This window comes from Vidua macroura, chromosome 11, assembly GCF_024509145.1.
Source record: "Vidua macroura isolate BioBank_ID:100142 chromosome 11, ASM2450914v1, whole genome shotgun sequence".
NCBI classification, from domain to species: domain Eukaryota; kingdom Metazoa; phylum Chordata; class Aves; order Passeriformes; family Viduidae; genus Vidua; species Vidua macroura.
This window is the reverse complement of record NC_071581.1, coordinates 15,580,962-15,603,837: the sequence shown is the minus strand read 5'-3', so window position 1 is coordinate 15,603,837 and position 22,876 is coordinate 15,580,962. Positions and strand designations below refer to the sequence as shown.

Below are 22,876 nucleotides of genomic sequence, written 5' to 3'. Positions count from 1 at the left end.
TTCAATTCACCCTGTGTTCCATAGTTATTGACACACAGACTCTCCTCCATGCAGTTAGGTTACTGTGAATATGGAAGACAACAAAAACAGAACAGCCATGCTACTAGTGCACTTTAAGAGATGTGAAACAGCACCACACCAGATAAACATCTGGGTGAGCTTTTTAATTCAGAAAAGATAAACTGCAGCCACACCTTCTGCTGTGGTGTATGTGCCAGCATTCTTGCAATAAATATCCGATGGGAGATCAGTTCCAGCCAGGCATAAACAAAACCTGGAGCTTTTGTAGGCCTCAGGATGTGAAATGTGTTACTGAAAGAAAAGTTAGAGCAGGTTAGAGGTGCACAGCAATAAGATTGCTTTTCATAACATTGAGGGGAAAACACAGCCCTAAAAGCAAAGGCATTTGAGCATCTTGGGTTTTACCAGTCATCTTCCCTAAATCAAGCAAGTGGTCAGTCCACAGTAGAACCAGTTACTCCAAAGGTGATGAAGCCACCACAAAGAACAGTCAGATAGCCTTTAAATGAAAATCCTTGATCTTATTGAGAAAGGATGAGCACTGTGGCAAATCCCAAATACATACCAGAAAGCTGTGAGCGTCTGGAAGTTGATGGTCTCCAGCACGTGCTCAGGAGCATTTAATTCCAACAACAACATGATGAAAATGCGATGGTAAGGAAGCTGCTGAAACTCACTCTGCCGAACATCATGGTCTTGCAGAAGAACTCCAACCACAATACCAAGAACCTAAAGAGATTAAGACATGTGGAGACAGCAAGAATTATGAAGCAAGTCAGACTACAGATAATACTTTAACCATCAGTTAAAAAAAAAAAAACAGTAGATTTTAACAAGAACCGAAAATTGTAGTTATTGGAAGTGCTGCGTAAATGAATATTCCAATTTGTTTCAGCAATTCCCAACCATTGTGCTTTGCTCTCCTTGTCCCTTGGACCACAGTCACAATGACTGACTGGGCAGTATCTGAAGGTCTCAGACTACCTAAGACCATCCAGCCACAAACCAAGTAATGTAAGAGCAAAGGCAAGACCCTCACAACATGAAGGCAAACACTCAGGAATCAATAACCTTAAAACAATAGCTCCAGACTATTTCATTTCAAGGCACAAAGATGAATTTCAGATTGGCTTGAGATGAATTCTTTGTGAACAAGAAAGCCACTTGGCATCTTGGTGGTTCACTCAAAAGTTTATCAGTGATCAACCCATCTAAGTTCTCATCAGACACTTCAGTAGCTGCCCATATTAAGGTCTGCACCTTGGGTTTATCAAAGGTACAGCTGACAACATATTTCAAACACAATGAGGACAAGAAGGATTCCCAACCTTATTCAGGAGGTTGATCTTTGTGACTGTGTTGGTTGCCTCTCCAGAGTGCTTCACCAGCAGTGCAATGAGTCGCACAAAGGCATCCAGGTTGTGGTAGCACTTGGCTCGAATCATGGTGGGGTTGGCTGCAGGGTTGTGCTGCTGCTCGGCCAGGGCTCGATAGCTGATCTCAACACACATTTCGGTGCAAAGACGGAAAAAACGGGTGATCAAGTCATCTGTTTTCAGGATCCCCTGTTGGTGCATCTAACCAGGAAAGGAAAAGATGTCAGCACCATAACCACAGACAGTTCATTTTACAATTTATTTCAAACAACACACCCTTTACAAAGCACCCACCTTGCCTGCCACAACAGTTAATTTTTGCCATACTTTCCTGAGAGTTTATTGTTTGCAAGACCATTTGAGGGTGGCAAAACAATTTTAGCAAACACATTTCAAATCAAATACAATAAAATACAATCTTTTGAATCCCAAATCTTTCCAACCATCAGCATAGCTGAGAAACCTGCTTCAGCATCAGTGCTGCCACCAGCATTCAGCCTTGCATGAAGAACATGAGGAGGACAAGCTCTGGGAAGGGCAGAGTCCAGCTCCCAGCTCAGGAATCACCACTATTTGGCAGCTCCATTCTGTAGAAGCAAACTGCATTTGGAAAGCAAATCTTCCTTACACTAACATTACACGCAGAGAAAGACTGGGTGGGCTTTGCTGCTTTGCATGGGGAAGTTGTTTTAATAATATACATATAAAAAACCCCAGAGAGACCTAATTTTATTTGTTAGCCACAGTATTAGAACCATCAAAATGAAACAAATTACACTGCAGAAAACTTGGGGGTTTTGAATAAAGCATATTATCTCTAAACTCCTACTGGATCTAAAGCTATAAAAACAGCACAACAGGTAATTTGGAGACAGTGTGGAGAACTTCAAGTATTTCTGGAGAAACTTTTTCTAAAAAGCCCAAAGAATTTAGGTATCTGCCTTCAAAGTTCTGTGCTTCTTCTTGTCCTACAGACTTGTGGGAAGGAAGCAACACTTTGTAAGTAATTTGAGTTCAGTAATAGAATCTTATTTAATGTAATTATTACAAAATGTTTCTTTAGAACTTATTACTAAAGCCTGTAAGGAAACAACTGTAAATAAACACTGTACTTCAATATATTTGAATTACTTTTTCAAAACTCATCAAATATGTACAAAAGGTAAAAGGTACTTGTTTGATGCTTTATCAAACAAGTGTGATAAAGAGTGAAGTGGGATAAAAGTGTACTAAGTATTGTGAGCACTCTATACTGAAGTGTGCTTTAGAAGCATGATTTTAAGTAAAACAAGTGAGATCACAGAAATAGGCAAAATATTTCTTTAAGATGTATGTTTAGCACAATATCTATTAAAAATATTCAAAAAGTTCTATAGAAGTCAGACCAACAAAAAGCTGTCTATAACCAGTACAAAAGGACACTAAAATCAAATGAAAAAAACCACTGCATCAGTCACAATCTTCATCACTGCTCTAAAGCTTGAGCTTCTTTTCATTAGTAGCTGCAAAGTCTGCAGCATATTTGTGGTGGTGTCACAAACTTAAAAAGAACGATGCAAGGCCATGTCAGGGACTTTCCTGCAGCTGCAGTCAAGGAGCTGCATGCAAAGAACACAGTTTTAGGGAGCTGCCTGCAAATACAGGAGTTTGTTACCACACATGCTGGGCTCCTGAGGTGATCTCCCTCCTCAATCACACCTACAAGGCAGATGGTATGTGATGTTCACCACACATGTTAAGGTGCTTCAGAGTGCTTTAACACTAATTAAAAGGACCATGTCCAACATCACATTAGACATTGTTTAAATTTAGGCACCACTTCAGCTAATGAAGTCTCAAGATTTTCCTTATTAATGATTTCATTTCGAAAAAGGATTCCCTTGCCCACATGACCTGAAACAATTTACCTGAATCTCTACTGGTGAAATCCTCTTGTAGGCTGTCAGAGCTTTTACTGTTACTCATAAGGAGCAACACCAGTCAAGGCTCATTACAGAGCATGACAGAACTATTTTCAAAAGCTATTTCAGCTCAAGTTCTTTTTCCATCAAACTTATCTCAGAACTCATGGTCTGAAGTGACAGCCTGTTGCTACAGTATCTGAAGAACATGATTTGGTGGAGGACAAGGCTTCATCAAAACCAGACAGAGTTTTGACAGTAAACTGCCATACACCTGAAAGTTTCAAAAGGGTGCCTAACAGGTTATAACAGTGCTTTAAAATGGAGGGCATCACACCCTACTTATGTTGAATAAAAAGCACCTTTCTTTCCAAAAGCTCTACCTGTCCAACAAACGCAGAGAATGCTTTGGTACTGTCACGGCCCGCTGCAGCTGAATGGTAGAGGTTCACCCACTCCCTCAGCAGGTATTCTGCCTTCTCCCTCAGGCCTGGTGGGTCATCATACTCAGAAGCTTGGGAAATTCCTGAATGCATCATGAAATTAGGACCTCCATGAGCACGGTCAATCATTGCTTCATAGTTTGATCGGACCACTTCCATCAGCTGGGGTAATCTAATGAAACAGACCAGAGCAAGAGATAGGTTAGAATTCCTCCTCCCCCACAAGGTGCAGGAACTGGAAGCTCAGTCAAAGAGAGTTGAAAGAAAGCAAATTGTTTCTTATACTAAAACTTTCTATCTTACAGTCCTCACTGGAATAGCAGAAATAAGTCATGAAAGCAGATAAACTTATGATGAAAGAAGGAACACTGGAATCACGTAAGCTTTGAAGTTCCACTCCAATTTCTACAGTGGAGTGCTGCAACAAAACACCACAGGGACTAGAAGCAGCTTCTCTTCCACAGACTTCAGGAGCCCTAAAATGCTCCCAGATAGGGAGATGCCAGTACTGAATAGCCTGACTGGATTTGGCTGCAGTGAAAGCCAAGCCATATAGTGAAGACAGTCTACCTATGCCAACTGCAGATGAAAGGTTTGGTTTTGGACATCCTATTAGCAGCTGTGTAGGTAATGGCAGCCACTGCCATCAGTCAGCTGCTGGCTGCTCTCACAGCTATTCAAAGTTCTCCAAGCTCTAACCCATGTCTTTCTCAAACCCAGCAACAACTGCTTCCACCTTAGGAATAGGAGGCCTGCAAGTCCCACAGGTATTTCTAGGTGTTGTGGCAACATTGCTACCCAAATGGGTTGGGCAGTTTGCTGGATACATAAGCCATGTGAAACTGGTGGAGGATTGCTTTGTAAACTCTACACAGAAAGGACTGTACAACTAGATTATTTGCGATTAACATACTGACACATAAATATATAAGATTTAAACAGGCAATAATATTGCATAAATTTGAGATAAAGCAGGAATTCAAACAAGTTTCTCACAGTTCCACAGAATTTTGGACCATAGTGCATGGAGAGATTTTCTTACTTAAGCATTCAGTTTCACATGAGCACATTTACATTACAGTGACAGTTGAAACTAAGAAAGGACTGCAGCCTTAGGGAAAGTTTAAAGCTGTATGACTGAATGATATGAGACATTGCCTATATAATATGTAAATCATAAATGAGCACAAAAAAGTAATACATTGCAAAATACTATAGCCTCACCCTTCCGGGGCGTTTCCTCTGGAATGAGCATTAATTCTCATGAGTGTCTCAATGGTGTGAAACAGATCTGCTTCTGTTACATGGGCAACACTTCTCTCATCCACCAACAAGATCTTTACCAACTGCATGGCAAATGCCACAGCCATGTAGTTCAAGCCATTCTCCATGGACTGTCAACATGAAAAAGACAAGAGTTCAACCACAGATCTTACAGTGGAGTAAGTGCAACTCTCCCCCTTTAAAAGAGCATTCTCTTTACCTGAGCCAAGTGAAGGTCATACTGTTGCATGTTAACAAGGTGATTGCGGATTAGCAGCTCCACAGCTTCCACGTTGTACTTGTACTCGTCTCTGCATTCGATCAGGCACCTGAAGAATTGGACTTCTTACAAAAAGTGTACTTCAACAACACAGCGTAAGTGAAACAACTCAAATCTAGTACTTCAGTAACTGTGACATTCACTGTGATTCATTACCCAGCTTCAAAAGAAGCCTCTTCTAGAGCATTCTCTAAGGTAATGTTTAAGTTCAGAACAGTCAGACTCAAGCATCTACTACCCTGCACAACTGGTCACAAGAGCCCTTCAAGAGCTTCAGTTTATTTAGCATAAGAAATCTCTCTTCCAAGCATGAATTGGCAGATCTGACTAGCTGAAGCTTCTGCTACAAGCATATGCCATATCATATTGTTTGTGACATCGTAGAGATATTCTCTACAAAATGAAGGGAAAAAAAGCCCAGTCCATGCTCTAATGCTTAATTCCATTAAAGATTCCTATCATGTTCTGGGTTGAACCAGCATTATCAGAAGATCTAGTTAATTTTGACAAAAAAAGCTGGTTATTTTTGTATGTCCAAATTGCAGCAAAGCAAAATATTAACAGGTAGGGAATTCAGAGTAATACAGGAACTCCCAAAAGATGGTCAAAGCTACATCAGTGTTCTTGTTGCCTTGTAACTGACCTAGTGATTTGTTTGTTACACCACGGAGATCCATAGGCACGCCCATCTTGCAGAGCCTTCAGCACTAGCAGGTGACACTCACGATAGCGGAGCAGGAGGTCAGCATCAGCCCCACTGGTAGCATCCAGCAAACCCTCTACAGCCTAGAATAGATGCAACCTGTTAGCAGAGGAAAAAACAAGTCCTCTTCCAAATCTTCTGCACATTACATCAGAAGAGTTATCACCAGAAGACATGAAAGAAAAATTAATTTAGTAATTGTGCTGACCTCTTGATAAGATTGTGTGAGATTTTACCACCTACTATGGCATATATGCACTGTGCACAGCTATGCTACCAGAAACAAAAGTACAGGTCTCTCTATGCCCCACCAGCTTTGTATGTGCTCCAAATACCATGACAGACCATGTTAGTTTGTGCTGCAGCTTCCCTAAGTCCATGTCTCCTCAAGCAGTTCTGCATACAGTTCATGGAAAACTACCTGAGAAAACATTTACAGAACCTGCCAGAGGTAAGTGAGCAGCTTCCTTAGAGAAAGAGCTGCAGCACTCAGAGATGTATCTGTGTTAGCCTACAGCAAATGAAGGATGGGTTTTACACAGACACACAATTTATTTGGTCAAGTTCTAGTCTGGACTGGATCCTTTAACAGGTAAAAGCACTAGCAGACAAGAACGAAGAGTCTCCCTCCAGCTTTCGGTTACCTCTGTTTTGGCACTGTTCTTGGATCCTCATGCAGACAGCTCAGTATCCTTACACTATTCTCAAGTGGATTTTTCTCTATGTCTGTCACTTGTTCTGCACTACTACACAGGCACTGATGCCAGCAGATCACAGAGCTCACTGCAACACTTCCCACTGGTACAGCCTACAAATTCTGGCTGGGATGGAGTTAATTTGCTTTATAGCAGCTCATATGGTGCTGTGCTTTGGATTTGTGCTGAAACAGTGTTGAAAACACACCACAGTTTTGCCAGTTGCTGAGCAGCACTAGCACAAGATCAAGGCTTTTTCTTTCCCACTCTGCTTCCTCCACTAGTGGGTAGGCTGGGGATGGACAAGAGGCTGGGAAGCAACACAGCCAGGACAGCTGACCCAAATTGAATAAAGGGATGTTCTATACATATGACATCATGTTCAGCAATAAAAGCTCAGGGAAAGGAGGATGATAAAGAGCATTCATTGTTCTGATATTTGCCTTTCCAGGAAAATGTCCCATGTGCTGAAGCCCTGCTTTGTGAGGAGTAGCTGGACATCTCCCTGCTGATGGGAAGTAGAGATTTTAGTTTCATTTGTGCACACGGCCTTTACTTTCCCTATTAAACTGTCATAATCTGAACAAATGTCATCTAGTGTTCCCTGTGTTTTCTCTGTGTCCTGCAGAAAAGCAGAAAGAGGAAGCAGCTAGATGGATGTTGTGTAGCTGGCCAGGGTCAACCCACCATGCATAGTCATTTATCAGTTACTGCAAAATAAACCCCCCAAGTGTGCCACTAGAAATCTAGTACTGTGCTCAATACTATCTACCTACAAGGGGCAGTTCAAACACATTTTTAGCCTCCAAATCATCCTGAAATCACATCACTCTGGACTGCAACAGCTCTCTACTTGCCACATCTAAGTCTCAGGATTCCATACACCTGCTTCTCCCACAGCACCATGTGTACAATACCCTATGTGAACACAATGGCTCCCTCCCAATCTTATTTATTGGATTTCCAGTAACAGCAGTTCAGTACTGTTCACCCAGCAAGTTCCATAGCATGCATGAAGAAACAAGGTCACCAGGCAAGACAATCCATGAGCTAGGTGAGTAATAAATTCTGAACAAGCTGTTACAGAGACGAATTGTCAACACTCACCTTCTGCAGTAGTCCAAGAGCAGCAATAGCATCCCGGGAGTTCCGAGCCACTACCACTGCCTCCAAGAGGCTACGCAGTGCTTGAACTTGAGGATTCATGGCCAGGGTGTGTGGAATGGACTGCAGGTGCTGCTCCAGTTCTGTCATACATTTGTCATAGATTTGTGCTACATCATCTGTAGCCCAAGCTTGCTGCTTAAGATAAAGTGAGAATCAGTGATTTTTGCAAGTATTGCATTTGTGACACTCAAATACTGACTGACTGGATCTTCTCCTTCAGAAATTATAGTATCCAGAATTTAGACTTCTACAGTACTGTCGTTTGTTATGCTGAAATTTTAAGTACATACATATAAGTACATGTGAAAATGCCCAGCCCATAATTCTATCAGTCAGAATCACAGAATGGTTTGGGTAGGAAGGACCTTAAAGACTATCTTGTTTCAACTGCCCTGCTATGGGCAGGGACATCTTCCACTAAAGCAGGTTGCTCAAAGCTGCACCCAACCTGGCTTTGAACACTTCAGGGATGGGCCATCTACAGCTTCTTCATATAACCTCTTCCAGTGCCTCACCACCCTCACACGGAAGAAGTTCTTCCTAACATCTAATCTAAACCTGTCCTCTTTCAGTTTGAAGCCATTCCCCCTTGTTCTGTCAGTAAGGCCTTATGTATGCATACAAAAACTTTTTAATTATCTTAAAATTCAGATTTGCCATCCATGACCTTCAAAAGTAACATGAGATTTGAATAAAATGTTTCACTGCAATTAAAAGTACATGCAGTAATCCTAAACTGCAGAATTTGTCCCAATTTGGGTTACAAATCCCCAAGACTGGATGGAAGTTTTATCTTGCCATTACTTTGTCTTTAGAACAAATGCATTTCTTCAACCACTATCCCCAAGCAATACAAACACTTGACTCTTATGAGTCCTTCTAACAAAAACACAAGTTCTGCAACAGTCTCCAAAACGGCTGAAGTACTCTCAAGCTGATTAACTCAGAAACCTCTACCTTCATAGGCTGAGCCAAGAATCCTGTAGGCTGAGTTAAGTCATTGGTGGGCAAGAAGCCAGGGACATTGCGTGCAAACTCTTCATAAACAGCCAGCTGTTTTGGGTCCACACCTCCAACCTTTGCAATGAAAAGAACAGGCATTTAACTAATTTATAAGACTGAGGCAGTAAAAAATGAGGGCAGCTTATACGTATCAAGTAGCTACTCTTAAAGAAAGTGGCCTAGACATCGAGTAGGATTCAACTGCTCTGCACTGAGGTCCTATCTCTCCTTCCACACCTCCTTAGAGGGAGATTTTGCTCTAAAAATTAAACTCACATTCCCAGAAACAGAAATAACTGAATACTGAGAAATGCTCTGCTGAAAGCACATGCTATGTCCTTTAAAGGAAGAACACAGAAAGAAGACAAAAGAAAATAAAATATAAACACAACAAAACAGTGAGAGGAAATGCAGAGAAATAGAGACTCAAGGAATTGAGAAAATTATATAAATACTCAATTTGGAATAACATATTTATATGTTTCTATACTAATCAAAATAACAGCAGCTGCACTGTTAGGCAAGACTAACAATATATGATTACTCAGCTGACTCTGTGCCATCCACTTTTCCTTATCAGGAGGGAGAGAAGAGCAGCATCAGAACAGAACTCACCTTTAACCTGATCTGTTCTGGCATCCGCTCAGCCTGGTACGTTAACACAACAGGATCGCAGTAGCGACGCCCCTCTTGCCGAGCATGCTTTCTGAGCTCAAATTCCTGGCAAAACCACAAACACCACACCGCATTTAGGCACCCATTTGGATGTGTATGAGCACATAGGATACTTCAACGGTCCCATACTTACAGTTGCGAGCCTCTTGTCCATCTCAGGGCCTGCCTTTTCCACAGCTGTCTTCTGGATAAAGCAGCAGGCGAGCTCACAGTTATCCTGTGCTAACTGGGCAGCTGCCTGCTCCATCATGTCCCTCTGCTGTTGGGAGGCTGCCTATTGAAAATCACAATCATCAGTGAAGAATGTAAAATTTCCCTGTATATAACTAGCCTTAAAATCTGAACCACTGCTTACACAGAACACCAGCAATAAAAAGGAATGCTCTTAGGATCACACTCCCTTCCCACAGAATATACAGTATTAAATTTAATTTTGCATAGTTTTGAATAAAACATGTAGTCAAGATGACAGTAAAGACCTTCAACAAGGAACAAAACAGCAGGAGTTCTCCATCTTCTCCACCTACCCATCTCCAGGGCACAGAAATAAAGGCCTGCTTTAGACAGACACACACAGAGTGATGCTAATGCAGGGAAGGCTTTGCATCACAATAGTAGTTTTTCTACTTCCTAGGTTGTAATTGGAAGATACAAAAGTGCACCACTAACAGTGCAAAACAGCAGTCCAAAGCCTTTTTCAGTGGGTTCCTTTTCTGATAAGGAATCAGATTTTCTTCCTTCCCAGAGTCTGCTTTATGAGAACCCTGAACAGATGCATGTATTTTCCAGGGTGCAGAGCAGCAACTTCCGCTAGAAATGGAATACATCTATAAAGGCAGCCTGTCCTATCTACTTGGACCTTCTTGCCTGCTAAGAGCTCTTTCATTCATTCCTGAAAATTACACTATTTCTGTTAAACCACTTCATAACAATAAGCCAGATAAGAATTTTGAGATACCTCATACAGAGCCTTTTCTGCAACAAAATGTTTTCTACAATTATCCCTTTAAAAACTTCCTTGGATTAAATCTCGATTTGTACTGATGGCATACGTCTTCAGGAATAAAAAAACCTGATTAATTTCTAATTGCTGAAAGTAAAGCTGTGTCTTGATCTTTCCAAGATCCTTATGCTCTTGTGCCTGTTGCTGACACTGATGGCAAGAATTCTGGGTGGTAGCTGCTGTTGTGGTCAGCAGTTCACAGGCTGTTCCATACTGTTTAGCTCAAACTTTGTTCATTAAGAGACCTGATAATAGCCCCTAGAAAACCCAATGAATTCACAAGCTGTGCAGAAGAGTCTAAATCACCTATCTGCTAACAGCACAAGTAAATAAAACCTGCCTGAAGCATGCATGCTGAAACAATCCAAGATATCACCAAAATCAATTCAGTCCTCCCCACTTTAGCTTTTCTGCCTCATACCCTGCAGAAAGTTCAAGCCTCCAAGGCTTCCATGATGTGATTAAACTGGAGAGAACACTGGGCAAAATGAAAAGATAGTCAGGAAGTTTGTGTACCATTTAGTAAGATCCACCATCTCAGTTTAAGGGGTATTTGACCTGGAATCACAACACTTTTTTCCACTGTAATTCCACAAAAGTCATTAAATTTTACCCAGTGAATTCATCCCCATGCTAGTTAAGCCACACAATTAATTAACAAATCTACATTGTGGAGAACTGATTTACTAATGCTGGATGCCTACAGTCCTGTAAGTTGGATATAAATTCCAAATGATGGGGCTTTTACCCTCAGTGCAGTAGCAAAGCTATTTTTCAAGTTGGTAGCTATGCTCATCAGTAAAGGTTCCCTGCAGGTAATCATGGCCATCCCAGCAGTCAGGTTCCTCATCATGTGGTGAGCGGCCACACGCATGCGGGACTCCTCCGAATCCAGGGCGAAGTCCTTCCTGACTATCTGCTCACAGGTCGTCATGGCAATCTTGATGGATCTGTCGACCACCGGATGGACGAGGTCTTGCACTGCACGCTCGATCGCCTGCCGCACACACTGCTTCAGCTGCGGGTGCGCTTGGAACAGCGGAATCTGCGGGGGATTAGGAAAGGTGAGAGAATAAAGTACACTGGAATCCCACCTACCCTAGACACCCGCATTTTCTCAACAACTTATAAGTGCACTGTCATAGCATGTGCAGTACTCCCATGTTCCCCATGCAGCTATTACAGTATTTGATAAATCTGAAACCGGAACAAATTATTATTTTTCTAACCAAGTTGCAGCTGAGTAACAATGCAAAGACTGACTTAAGAGTTGAGCTGCTAACTGGACAAAAAGAGCACAGAGGCTCCTTTTATACTGAAATCCTGACAGCTCCCACCAGCTGAGATCTGCATCAACCCTGGCTGAAAGAATTCTTCTAGTAAACTAAATCAGTTCTAAAACTTACCGTTGGATTTAAGGTAATGTGTGGAGCCAGCCCTCCTAAAGAATAGACGTTGATATCATGATAACTGTACTGGGGCTGTGGAGGAACCGTGGCTGTACAAGTGGTGCTGGTAGCTGGAGTTGTAGAAGCAGCTGGAGAACACAAGTACGTTTGTATTGAGACACTAGTGAAAATCAACTGCTTATAAAACAAGTATATAATTCTTATTTAAACCAGGAAAAAACCTAGAAATAAAAGGTTTGCAGTTTGATCATGAAACCTCCTAAACTCACCAAGCAACTTTCACTCTCCACTTGCCTAATAATTAGTACCAAAGTAGCTTCAGTACATTTTAAGAGAGCTGTTTATTACGATAGTTTTAGCATCCGGTCTATTGTTAATAGGAGGGAGTCTGAGTAGCTACATAAACATAATACAGAATTAGTCCTCATGATGGCTTCCATTCCCTTCCCATCTCCAAACTCTGTAGACCTATTTCTTACAAAACTACCCAAGTGCTCCCAAGCACTCAGGAATATGAGAACAGCATATGTAGCTTCATATTTTATTTTGTGATAGCAAAATCTGTCTTATTTGAACTTTAACAGTGTGGTTCTAAATTCTATGAGATGTACTTACTAGTTGTTGTGATGGGTGGTAGCTCTTCTGGCTGCTTCACATCCTTCTTTGGAGCAGACAGCTGCTCATCCAGATTTTTCAGACGATCCTTATCCTTCAGGAGACTTCCAGGTTTCAGCTCATTGATGTCTAGTGCAAGATTCTTGCAGAGTACCTCAATCTCAAACTTCAGATTCAACTGCAAAACAACTCTAGTTTAGGTCATGTCACAAGGAAAATACCCAAAACATCTACTGAGCCAATTGACTCCTCAACTCCCATTCTAATCTCACCCCTTTCAGAGACTAATAATGACTGAGGATTAGACAACTATCTTGGTGCTGACCTCATGGAGAAGAGCTTAATTGAAGTTCTACCAAATTAAGCAATGCCCAAGCAATCTCCCCATGCTAAAGCAGTGAGAAGGACTGCTTAGTCCTTCATAACATCCTTCTTGACTAGCATGTCAATAAAATCTTACACTCAGAGGTTACAGAAAAAAAATCCAGTAATTTACTTTTAGATCATGTTCCTGATGTAGCTCAGCTAAAACATTCATAATGGCCATTGTCCATGGGTTTGGAGGCCTGAAGACCTACAAGAGAAAGAAGAGAGCAGGATTACAGAAACTTCTTGAATCATCTGGATAATTTATGACTGGCAATGTTTGAAACACAAGCAGCTATGTGTGTGTACAGCCATGGAAACCTTTGTGCAGCTGTGATTAGAGTAGAATTTAGTATTTTAGTAATAATTATTCCAGTAATTCAGTATAACTAGAAATACATTAGGAACTTAAGTGAAAAACTGGGAACACAATGACCTGGTCCTTCTTGAAAAATCAGTTATATGCCAAACAGAACTGACAAGCTGATCAGGATCAAAGTGGGTGGGAGAAAAAAACCCAACAAACTAGGAATAAATATATCCTAGGACCACTCCTTGACTTTATGCTTTTATATCCCTTTTCTTTCACTCCACTGAATTAAATCAGTTTTCATTTTGGGACAAAAGCTGATTACTTCCTGCAATATTTTGCCATTTGAGCAACAACTCTGTCTGTATAACTTACCACACTCCTGACACTGGATTCTAAGACTTTGGCAACAAATGGCACTACATAAAGCAATTCCTGCTGTCCCTTAACGTATGCTTCCAGCAGTAGTGACTTCACATCCAAATCCTGAAAAACAATTGAAGTGGGGATGAGGGCAGAGCAAGCACACTGCACAATTCCACTAATACACTGCTTCCTTTTCAGATACAGGCAAGGCTGAGTCAAGACAGACCTTGAATTTTACAAACTGCTAAGCAGCAGTTACTTTCTGAACAAAGACTTATACATTTCCATTTCTACATGGATTAATAAGCTTTTGTCAAAATAAATTTAGCTACTAACTTTTCTGATATAAAAAGAAATATTTAGAAGTGTTAAATAACCGACTCTGGAGTCATACTTTGTACTTGGCACATAAAACAGGCACCAGAAAGACTTCCCAAATAGCCTATGCTACTGCATAACAGCATACCAATTCATGCCAAGGCAATCTGTAAAGACAGAAGCTCACCGTGTGCAAGATGGGCTTATTTTTAGCCATCGTTATCATTCCCAGCCAGTGTCCAAGGTTCTTTAACAAGGAACGGTCTGAGAAGTTGGCTGCAGCTTTATCTGATGTCAACAGCACCTAACAAATAATAAAAAAAAGATCTCTAGCAACGAGCAGAAGATAACCAGACTCCAAATCCAACAGCTGATCTGAATGAAGGTAAAGTTTTAGAACATTAATTTCTGAGCTTCAGTCATATTACAAAGATATTTGAACAGCTTTTACTTCAAGGTAGCACCCTGTAGATCTGCACTGTAATGACTACAAAACTCCTTTCTTTAAAAGGATCAAAAAAAGAGGATTACTTTTCCCAGACCTTACCATTTACTCTGTTGAGACTGTTACAACTACCCCCATAGCTGAGTGTAACTTGTGCTTCCTCTTAATGCCTCATCACAGATCTGAAGGCTACAGTTTAACCTTCCAGGGAAACCATCTCATTATCATGTCAAAGTATAACTCATGTCACCATGTCATAAATCATAAAACAAGTATTCTGCTGTTAGTTCTGTTCCTTAACTCTAGAGGAGCATCAGCTGAACAGAGCAGGGTCAGCTGTATTCTCAAGAGCCAGGAGATGCTTTTGCACTACAGCGTAACCCATGGTGGTCAGGAAATTCCACCAACAGGTTTAAAAATAGTGCATTCTTTACAAACTTGTTTCATCTGGTCATCACTTCTATTGCTTCCTCCTCTCATCCACATTATTTTAGCCCTCCAATAAATTTTGGATTTCACAACACCCCCATTTTCTAAACACACAAGTTCCCCCCTATTCCTCTTGAGCCAAAAGAGCAGAGTGCTATTTTCTATCTTTGCACTTTCCTCCACAGAAAATAACTAGACTATAAGCAATTTCCCCCTGGGTTATAATTTGCAAACCTCACACAAATTTGAAGTCCACCTACATAAATGAATTCAAATGCAAATTTGCCCTCCTGTTACACAATTCAAGTCTTTCATATGTTCCTAAATGAAAAGAATCCTAGTATTCCTAAAGATAAACTGTAAGTTTAGTGGTAAGCTAGAAAGTAGACTTTTGAATGATATTCTGTCGTATTCGAGAATCAGCACCACACAAACAAATAGCATGAGGAGAACAGCATGCTCCTGTGCTGCCTTTAGAAAACTTGCACTACTCACCTTGATATTTCTGTAGGTTTCATTCAGAACCATTTTATTAAACTCTGGATTCTTAAGTGTGTCAAGGAAGTTTGAATATAAGCTGTGAAAGTTAGGCTCAATACTGACTCTTTTCATCACAAGATACTGTGATACCCAAGGCATGAACTCTTCTTTCACTGTTTCCTTCAATTCTTCCACCTGTGCTCAAACCAAAGATAAAGCATACCACAGAACAGATGAGAAGATAATCAAAACCTTCTGGGGTCAGCTCTGACCAACATACAGTTTATGGTCACTCACCTGCTTCTAACGCTAAAGTTGTTTTTCTACAAAAAAATAAGTATTTGAAATCAGTGTCTCATTATCCAAAGATCTGGTCAACCAGTAAGGACTTAATCATGAAATCAGCAAGGGGTAACAATTCACCTCTCCTTCACTTCCCAGTTTTTTTACCAGACAACTGGAAATAAATGTTGTCACCTTACAAGTTCAAGCCATCCATCCATGAGAAAACAGCACAGGTGTTTCAGGTGTTTGAGGACTGTACACCTCAACTAGTTCAGAGAAATTTCCTTAATTTCTGAATACCAGAGCTTAACCTTGCAGCATTTAACGGTACCCAGTCCATTTATGATGTGAATGTTTACTTAAGATTAAGAAAAGATATCTTCTACCCATCTCTCCTCTCCCTGGAAAATTTTGTCTCCAAAGATGTTTATGCACAAAGTGTTGGAAACTGTAATTTCTTTAGAGTGTGTTCCCTCCTGAAGTTTTTCAAGTTAGAATTTTGTAGAAGTATCATCAGCCCACACTTAAAAATGAATATATAAAAAAAAGGATTAAGAGTATAAAAACTATTTTTACTAGCATTCTTTCATACTTGCCTTCTGTGTCATATTTGACTGAGACAGATTATTGAAGATGAAAGCAATTTTTTCCTGGACATTCTCTGGAGGTTCCACAATCCTCTCTGTTTGATCTGTTGCTACTAACAGCGTATCAATGTTGGTAGTATTAATGGAAGGCTGGAGGGAAAACAAGAAGTTAAGCATAAACAATACCTAGAGGTGACATCAAAAGAAACTTTTGGTCTCTTCTGTCAAGCAAAAATAGAATTGAGCTTTATCAGGGGACATCTACTGTCTCAGATTCATTTTCAGCAACACTCTAAGGAGCCAAGCGATTTTTTTATTCTAAAAATGATGATCAATACTTAGCAGAAGAATGCTGCTGCAGAAAAAGCCTCTACATGCACATATAATAGGTGCAACTGCAATGGCACCCTTTAGGCCTTTAAGCCTGTGTACGATTATAGCTTGGAAAAAAATCACAACACAATAGTGAGCAGCACTTAACACAGCAGGGAGTCTCCAGGAGCACTTCAGTGCTGATTTAGGAAGGAGAAATCCCAGAGGTTCATTCTGAGACCAGGTTCTCATTCTAAGTTGCCAGCTTAACTCAAGAGAATGTGGCCCTGGTCCCCATAGCTGCAGGTCTGGAGCCCAGGGCTTTAGCACCTGGTACATTGCAATTACGGGAAAAGGCAACACAGTTTTCAGTATCAATCCTGACTGGAGTTTAAATGGGAAAACAAACACCTCAAAGTAACAAGTTTCTACATGATGTAATCAGGTGTGAAAGACATTAATAGCTACACTAATGACTGTCCCCTCAAGTGTGTTTACAACACTTTCAGCTGCGTTTGGCTTTTGCCTCCTTTACAGAGACCTATTCAAAGATAGTCCCAGGCAGAAAGACAGGTTCAACTTTCCAGTGCACCAACCATCACACAGAACAGCACTGCCCATCCTCAGCATCCACATGGGACCAAGTGTGCCCCAAAACTTTCTGTGCAATAGCCAATTCTATCTGCCAACGCTGTAGTTACTCTGACAAGCTTCAGAGTTATTTACACAAGTTATCAAAGATGTGAAAAACCTAATGCAGTTAGAACTGTGTCAGATGTGTGCAGTAAATCCCAAGCAGAATAGCAGCTGCCAACTATTTTAAAAATCCTGTCGCAAGTCATTAACAAAAATGTTTCTGTAATTGTCTTTATAATTACAGCCTCAAGAACACATTTCAACTTGACCCCAAAGTAATTGGGTAGTTTGATGATGAAAAACGCCTTCTCTCTACAAAAATGTTGGTCATCCTTTAAAAGGTTATATGTTTTAAATCATAAATAAGGATCACAGTTTGAAAACCTGTAGTACACAAATTAAAACAGATTCTGTCTGTATGTACTTAGTCCAGAGCAGCATCTGCCCCTCTGGGAAGGGCACAATGACACAATGCTCACCGGCACATCTTTCTTGAAGCTGACTCCAGTTGGTCGGGTGATTGTAATGGTTTTTGCAACGGTGGTGGTGGTTGAGGTGGTCACTATAGTGCTGACTTGGCCAGCAAGAGGAGCTTTTGCTGGAACCTGGGCCTGGGCCTGAGCCTGGGCAAGTGCAATACTTCCAGGGGTGGTGATTGAACCCTGCATCTTCACAGGAGGATCTCTGGATTGCTGTCCATATTCTATGTACTAAAATAGGGTGAACAAGCACATACAAAATTTCACATGCAGCAACAGAACTATAGGCTGATTTTCTGCATGCAATATAAAGGTTTGCCAACAATCATTAAAATATTTGACAGTTTTGCCATAAAGGAATCTCTGAATATAACTGTAAGCAACACCCTGATAAAGCACATCTTGTCACTATGGACTTACTGCAGAGGAGTCTCAAGCTCTGCTTATGGCCTCAACAAATTGATGTCAAGCATCACAAGATCTAACATGCTTAATATTCTACAGAGTACTACCTAAAAAAACCTCCATCCCTATCCCTCCAAGCCTAGAACAGCAGAACAAATGAGGAGAAAGAGCCTAAGAACAATGTGTGATTATCAAGAAACAGGCTACAAAGCAGGTAAGTAGTCTTCTGCAAGAACTCCGACAGCCAGACAGAATTGTCTGCAGCTCACCATTAATAAGCAAAACCACAATTCAGAAATAGTCAACTTTTAGATATTACATCTCCTGAAATAGTTCCATGGTAGAAGATGAGTTTCTTCCCCACTGCTATACATTTCCCCAGAAACTGGAAACAGATTGTCATTTAAGGGGTACAGTCTGAAAGCTGTTAGTGAACAAGACTGCTACTGGACTTTGCACCTTCAGGTGTGAGCCTCTACCTTAATGGTAGAGCCGAACTTTTTCCTTATTTAGCTCATGCTCTTAAGCTCTGCCACTGGGATCAGTTTTTCGGTATTTCTACCAATAAAAGCACATTCAAGGTAGACACCATGTGGTGAACACTGTTTTGGACAACAAGGTATTCCCATGGCTCTCAGACCTTCAGGAAAGAAATTTTTCCTGTATTATTTTATCAGGTCTAAGTATGAAACTGTATAAAGCCAGCTGAATGATTTCTATTTTAGACTAAAACTCCAAATCTTTAAAGGGACTGGAATATGAATACACTGAGGCACTTTAAAACCTTCATGCATGGACATGCATGCATTGGTTGATTATGCAGTTATATTCAGGTAGCTGTTTCAACATAAACAACCCAAACAGATTTATGGGAGCAGGAAAGGCACCTTCACCTGCCTACCCTATCCCAAAGCAAAACCTTTAAGAAAAGGCATTTGATTCTGTAGATGTAACATGGTCTAAAATCACCACAGATGAGACTGCTTTTCCAAAGGAGAACAGAAATTTGCTCTAAAGAATTTAACATCATATAATGTTAGTGTTGCTTACAGACACACTCACCTCCTGTAAATGATGTGGGAACTGTATAAAGTGACTAATAGAAGCCAAGTGCTGACAATACTGGGGATAGTCCTTCAATCTGCCAGACAAAACATGCATTAGTCAAAAGCATAAGCCCACATCAGAAACAGTATTAGAGAGAAACAACTATCATGTATGTCATTCCCATACTGCACCACAGAATTACTTCTGGACTCCTTACAGCAGCTGTGCTATAAACAAAGCACTACCTACAAAATATTTTTTGTTGCAAAATCTATTTTAAATGAATTAATTTAACATTAAAGCACAAGATTTATTCACAGTAACTCATCTTTTCCTACATCTCTGTACTTCTGACCTAGTACGCAATTGCATTTATATCCAGTGTTTGCAACAAGATTACTGGAGAAGTTATTTGTAGTCTGGTTCAGTGCATTTTAAACAGCAAACCAGAGCACACCTCACACCCAGAATCTTCTCTATCTGCAATTCATAAGAAGCTTTGAGAAAGAACTTTTTCTGAGATTGTTTAGCCATACTTTTCTGTGTAAAAGCAAAGTTCTAGAGCATAGCTCTCAGTCAGTCCTTCAGTAATGAACAGTGCAAATGGCACTCCACTGAAAAGCTGTGAAGAGTAATTACATTCACCCTATGTCTAAGAAGCTGTTAGTTACTTCATCTAACTCAACACTTCACTGATTTTTATAGAGTCTAAGTAGTTTTAGCATCTCAGTTTGTCCCACATTTATACAGGTATCACAGTGAACATTTTAATTTAGAAAGGTTACCCTTTAACTAGCACATTCACACATTTTGTTTCAAGTCAGTGTATCTTTGAAGAAATCCCAAAGCTGAGCTGTGCAATCTTGTACTGCATGATTAGAGCAGGTTCAAGGCTCACAAGACAATACAGGCACTATTAGAAGTGTACCAAACCCACACTCACCTATTTTTAAATCTATCTAGTGCAGCAATACCAAAATAGTACATTTTGGATGCAAAAGGCTTTCGTAAGGCTTCAAGAACATAGCGCAGGGCCAGGCCCAATGCCATATAAGTAACCAGTCCTTTCTCTATGATGCCCCCGAAGAGACAGGCTGTTATGTGCAGCTCTTTATCTGGGTACTGGGGAAAGAAGCGATATTCCTCAAACAAGTTCCTCAGCATACAGTTAAACACTTCTCGTTCCCGTTTAATGTTGGAGTCCTTAAACCTCTGCAGCATTTCCAAGACCTGCAAAGAAATTGGAAATTGTTACTAACATATTTGCTTTATTTCACCCCTTTCCCATGTTCACGTTTCATAAGTGTTTGCAACTATTAAGGTACATTGGGCTACCAGAACGACAAAGTAACTGCTTCATTTTAAGACAGCAGACAGACACTACATCGCTACAACCAACTTCCCTTCAGACTTTAGTTCTCTTTTAAGCAACTGTCTTCACACAAAACTGTTTTGTGACTGCCTACACCATTACTTTCAAATTAGAAAAATTAAAATTAATGTTGTGTCTTCCATAATTTATAACTGTGCAAATATATTAAAGTAAATTTGAAGTACTTCAAAGAGTAAGTACATCAGACCAATAATTACTCTCATAGAGACTAACAAAAATAATTATCAAAAGCTCAGAAGGTAGAACTTGGGACACTTTTATATATCTGGATCTTGTAGTCATTTTTACAAAGTTTAAAACCAAATACATTTAAGATAATTTATATAGACTATTTAAAGACACTCTTTAGCACTTATTTTCAACAAAAAAGTTTCCACACCACACTGAATCCTTCCCACTTAGCAGCATTTTAGGAGTGTTAATTAGACATCTGACATCCTCAATCCAGACAAGTCAAAGCTGAATGTAATGAACAACTGCAAGTTCACTGTGAGAACAACTTCAACCAAGCAAAAAAGCAATGCTGCAAGCATCCACCATGAGCCCTTTATTATTTCCCACTAAAAATAATACATGAAGGAATTATTACGATCCACTTTATTGCAAGTCTCTGGACAGGTGCTGTAACTGCTACAGAAGGGAACTCACCTCATCCACAGACATGGTTGGGTGTGGTGGATGGTTGTAAATACGCTGGAAGTAGCTGTTTGCCTCATCATCTATTTCTTTGCTAAAGTGCTGATTAGCCTCTGGCCACACCTGAGATAAGTCAGCTGTTAAAAAAAGGAACAGGTATCATACTCAGGACTACTTCAGACAGGATTTCATCCAGTCGTTTTCAATTCTTCCACCAATCTATACAGAACTGCTAGTTCTTCTGAAGAGAAGGGTATTTAACCTTCCCAGTAGACAGGAATTGCCACTTAAAAATCTGTTTTCAATATGCAACATTTATTGAAAAAACCTGCATCCTAAGATAGTATTAACCTCACACTGCTCCACTCCTAGAACCCAGTGCACCCCAAGCTGACCTCAGCTGACAACTAAATAACTGAATGCAGAACAGTCTAGAATAAAGCATGCTACACAGCACTAACATGCACACAAACTTGCACACAAACTTTCAAGCCAGCCAGTGGGCTTCCAACAAGTTTCTATTGAATGTTCAAGACCCAGAATATAAACCAATGGTGATTACAGCCACCTCTCCCCTGTACATCTGTAGAGATAGGTAACTTTGCTATTATTGCATATGGCTTCTTTGATAGCTCCTCTGTAAAAGCAATGTGGAAGTTTTAGCATAAGGCTGTGCTTCCTGACCATTTTACTGCTTCAGCATCTCACTGTGAACATGCTGCAGAGGCATAAGTAAGTTAAGGATAATGGCTTAGTGTTAAGAAACAGATTATTCCTCTCAAAAACTATCTTTCCACCAGCTTTTGTTTGTCTTATTTGTATCCCATGTTGTAGTCTATTTCACTGCTTCACCTGTCAAGTTCTCTGCTGCAACAGGACCTTACCCAGGTTTAAACTTGTTACAAACAAAACAAAAAACACCCCGGTACCACACACATACAATTCTCTGCCATGAGCAGGTTAACACTTTTGTTCAAAACACAGCACAGCTAAAAAAGGACAGAAACACACTATTCATGCAAATCCGTAACACATTATATTTTTATGCTAATGGGTTCTTTTTTAATGCCACCCCCACCCTGGACATTTGGCAAGCTCTTAGGATACACATTTAGAAGCATCTTTTTCATACTAATATAATAATACAAGAGCCACACTTCTAACATTTACCACCTACAGAGCCAAGCTTCCCCTGAAGGAAACACAGATTAACGGCAGACCACAGTCACACTTCACAGCCACAGACAACACTACCACTTACAAGGTTTCATCTTACTCTGCTGGAATGTAGGCTGGTTCAGTCCAGATGTGCTCAGCTTCCTTTGCACGAATGGGTCATTGTTCACCGCAGGAAGGCCCAGGGCTCCAGTTCCTATGCCAGTCAGGCTACCCGTAGTAAGACCACCTACTGAAAAGCAAACCTGTAGTAAGACCACTTACTGAAAGCAAGCAATTGGTCATCTCAGTTGCACCCTCACAGCATCCACTTACCACTCCTCCTAGCACTTGTAATTTCCAAGAACTCAGAGCTTTATAGCCTCATTGCTGTCTAATATCAAGCAGTTTTAACATAAGCAGTTGTTCATCTCTGTCCCAACCTAAAATAATGCTGCTATATTTGTCAAAACACTCATCCTCTTGACTCAAACCTTTTACCTATTGTAGCTTCAACACTCTGAAGTGCTGTTTCAGCAATGACCCAGGAGTATGGACTGGGTTACACTCCATATCAGAGTGTAACTCCCTTCCCTAAGACACAGCTGTTCATCCAGTGTGACTTCCCACTGTTAAAGGGAAGGAAGCACCCAACCCTCCCTTAAGGAGTGGGC

The 22,876-nt window shown here is 40.5% G+C and overlaps 1 protein-coding gene and 1 non-coding gene across 11 annotated transcripts in view; both read right to left on the bottom strand.

The window, feature by feature from the left end:
* The window catches only part of CNOT1 (CCR4-NOT transcription complex subunit 1), a 54,893-nt gene that overhangs the window by 4,595 nt on the left and 27,422 nt on the right, over positions 1 to 22,876 (bottom strand). For 4 of the 10 annotated variants that reach the window (XM_053986998.1, XM_053987008.1, XM_053986999.1 and 1 more), the window contains 24 exons: positions 22,309 to 22,455; positions 21,060 to 21,184; positions 19,962 to 20,248; positions 19,034 to 19,112; positions 17,567 to 17,797; positions 16,149 to 16,289; positions 15,283 to 15,462; positions 14,101 to 14,217; positions 13,605 to 13,715; positions 13,050 to 13,127; positions 12,554 to 12,731; positions 11,936 to 12,066; positions 11,278 to 11,574; positions 9,660 to 9,800; positions 9,467 to 9,571; positions 8,807 to 8,926; positions 7,790 to 7,984; positions 5,928 to 6,070; positions 5,225 to 5,333; positions 4,966 to 5,135; positions 3,682 to 3,913; positions 1,350 to 1,598; positions 587 to 750; positions 195 to 312 (listed from right to left, as the gene is read on the bottom strand). In XM_053986998.1, the coding sequence (XP_053842973.1) occupies positions 195 to 312; positions 587 to 750; positions 1,350 to 1,598; positions 3,682 to 3,913; positions 4,966 to 5,135; positions 5,225 to 5,333; positions 5,928 to 6,070; positions 7,790 to 7,984; positions 8,807 to 8,926; positions 9,467 to 9,571; positions 9,660 to 9,800; positions 11,278 to 11,574; positions 11,936 to 12,066; positions 12,554 to 12,731; positions 13,050 to 13,127; positions 13,605 to 13,715; positions 14,101 to 14,217; positions 15,283 to 15,462; positions 16,149 to 16,289; positions 17,567 to 17,797; positions 19,034 to 19,112; positions 19,962 to 20,248; positions 21,060 to 21,184; positions 22,309 to 22,455 (3,848 nt within the window). The remainder of the gene's footprint in view (positions 1 to 194; positions 313 to 586; positions 751 to 1,349; positions 1,599 to 3,681; positions 3,914 to 4,965; positions 5,136 to 5,224; positions 5,334 to 5,927; positions 6,071 to 7,789; positions 7,985 to 8,806; positions 8,927 to 9,466; positions 9,572 to 9,659; positions 9,801 to 11,277; positions 11,575 to 11,935; positions 12,067 to 12,553; positions 12,732 to 13,049; positions 13,128 to 13,604; positions 13,716 to 14,100; positions 14,218 to 15,282; positions 15,463 to 16,148; positions 16,290 to 17,566; positions 17,798 to 19,033; positions 19,113 to 19,961; positions 20,249 to 21,059; positions 21,185 to 22,308; positions 22,456 to 22,876) is intronic. The other 6 variants (XM_053987005.1, XM_053987002.1, XM_053987007.1 and 3 more) reach the window with 6 other exon arrangements.
* On the bottom strand, positions 14,646 to 14,784 carry LOC128813088 (small nucleolar RNA SNORA46). The gene has a single exon (XR_008438908.1). It is a non-coding gene; the product is annotated as a small nucleolar RNA SNORA46 (small nucleolar RNA).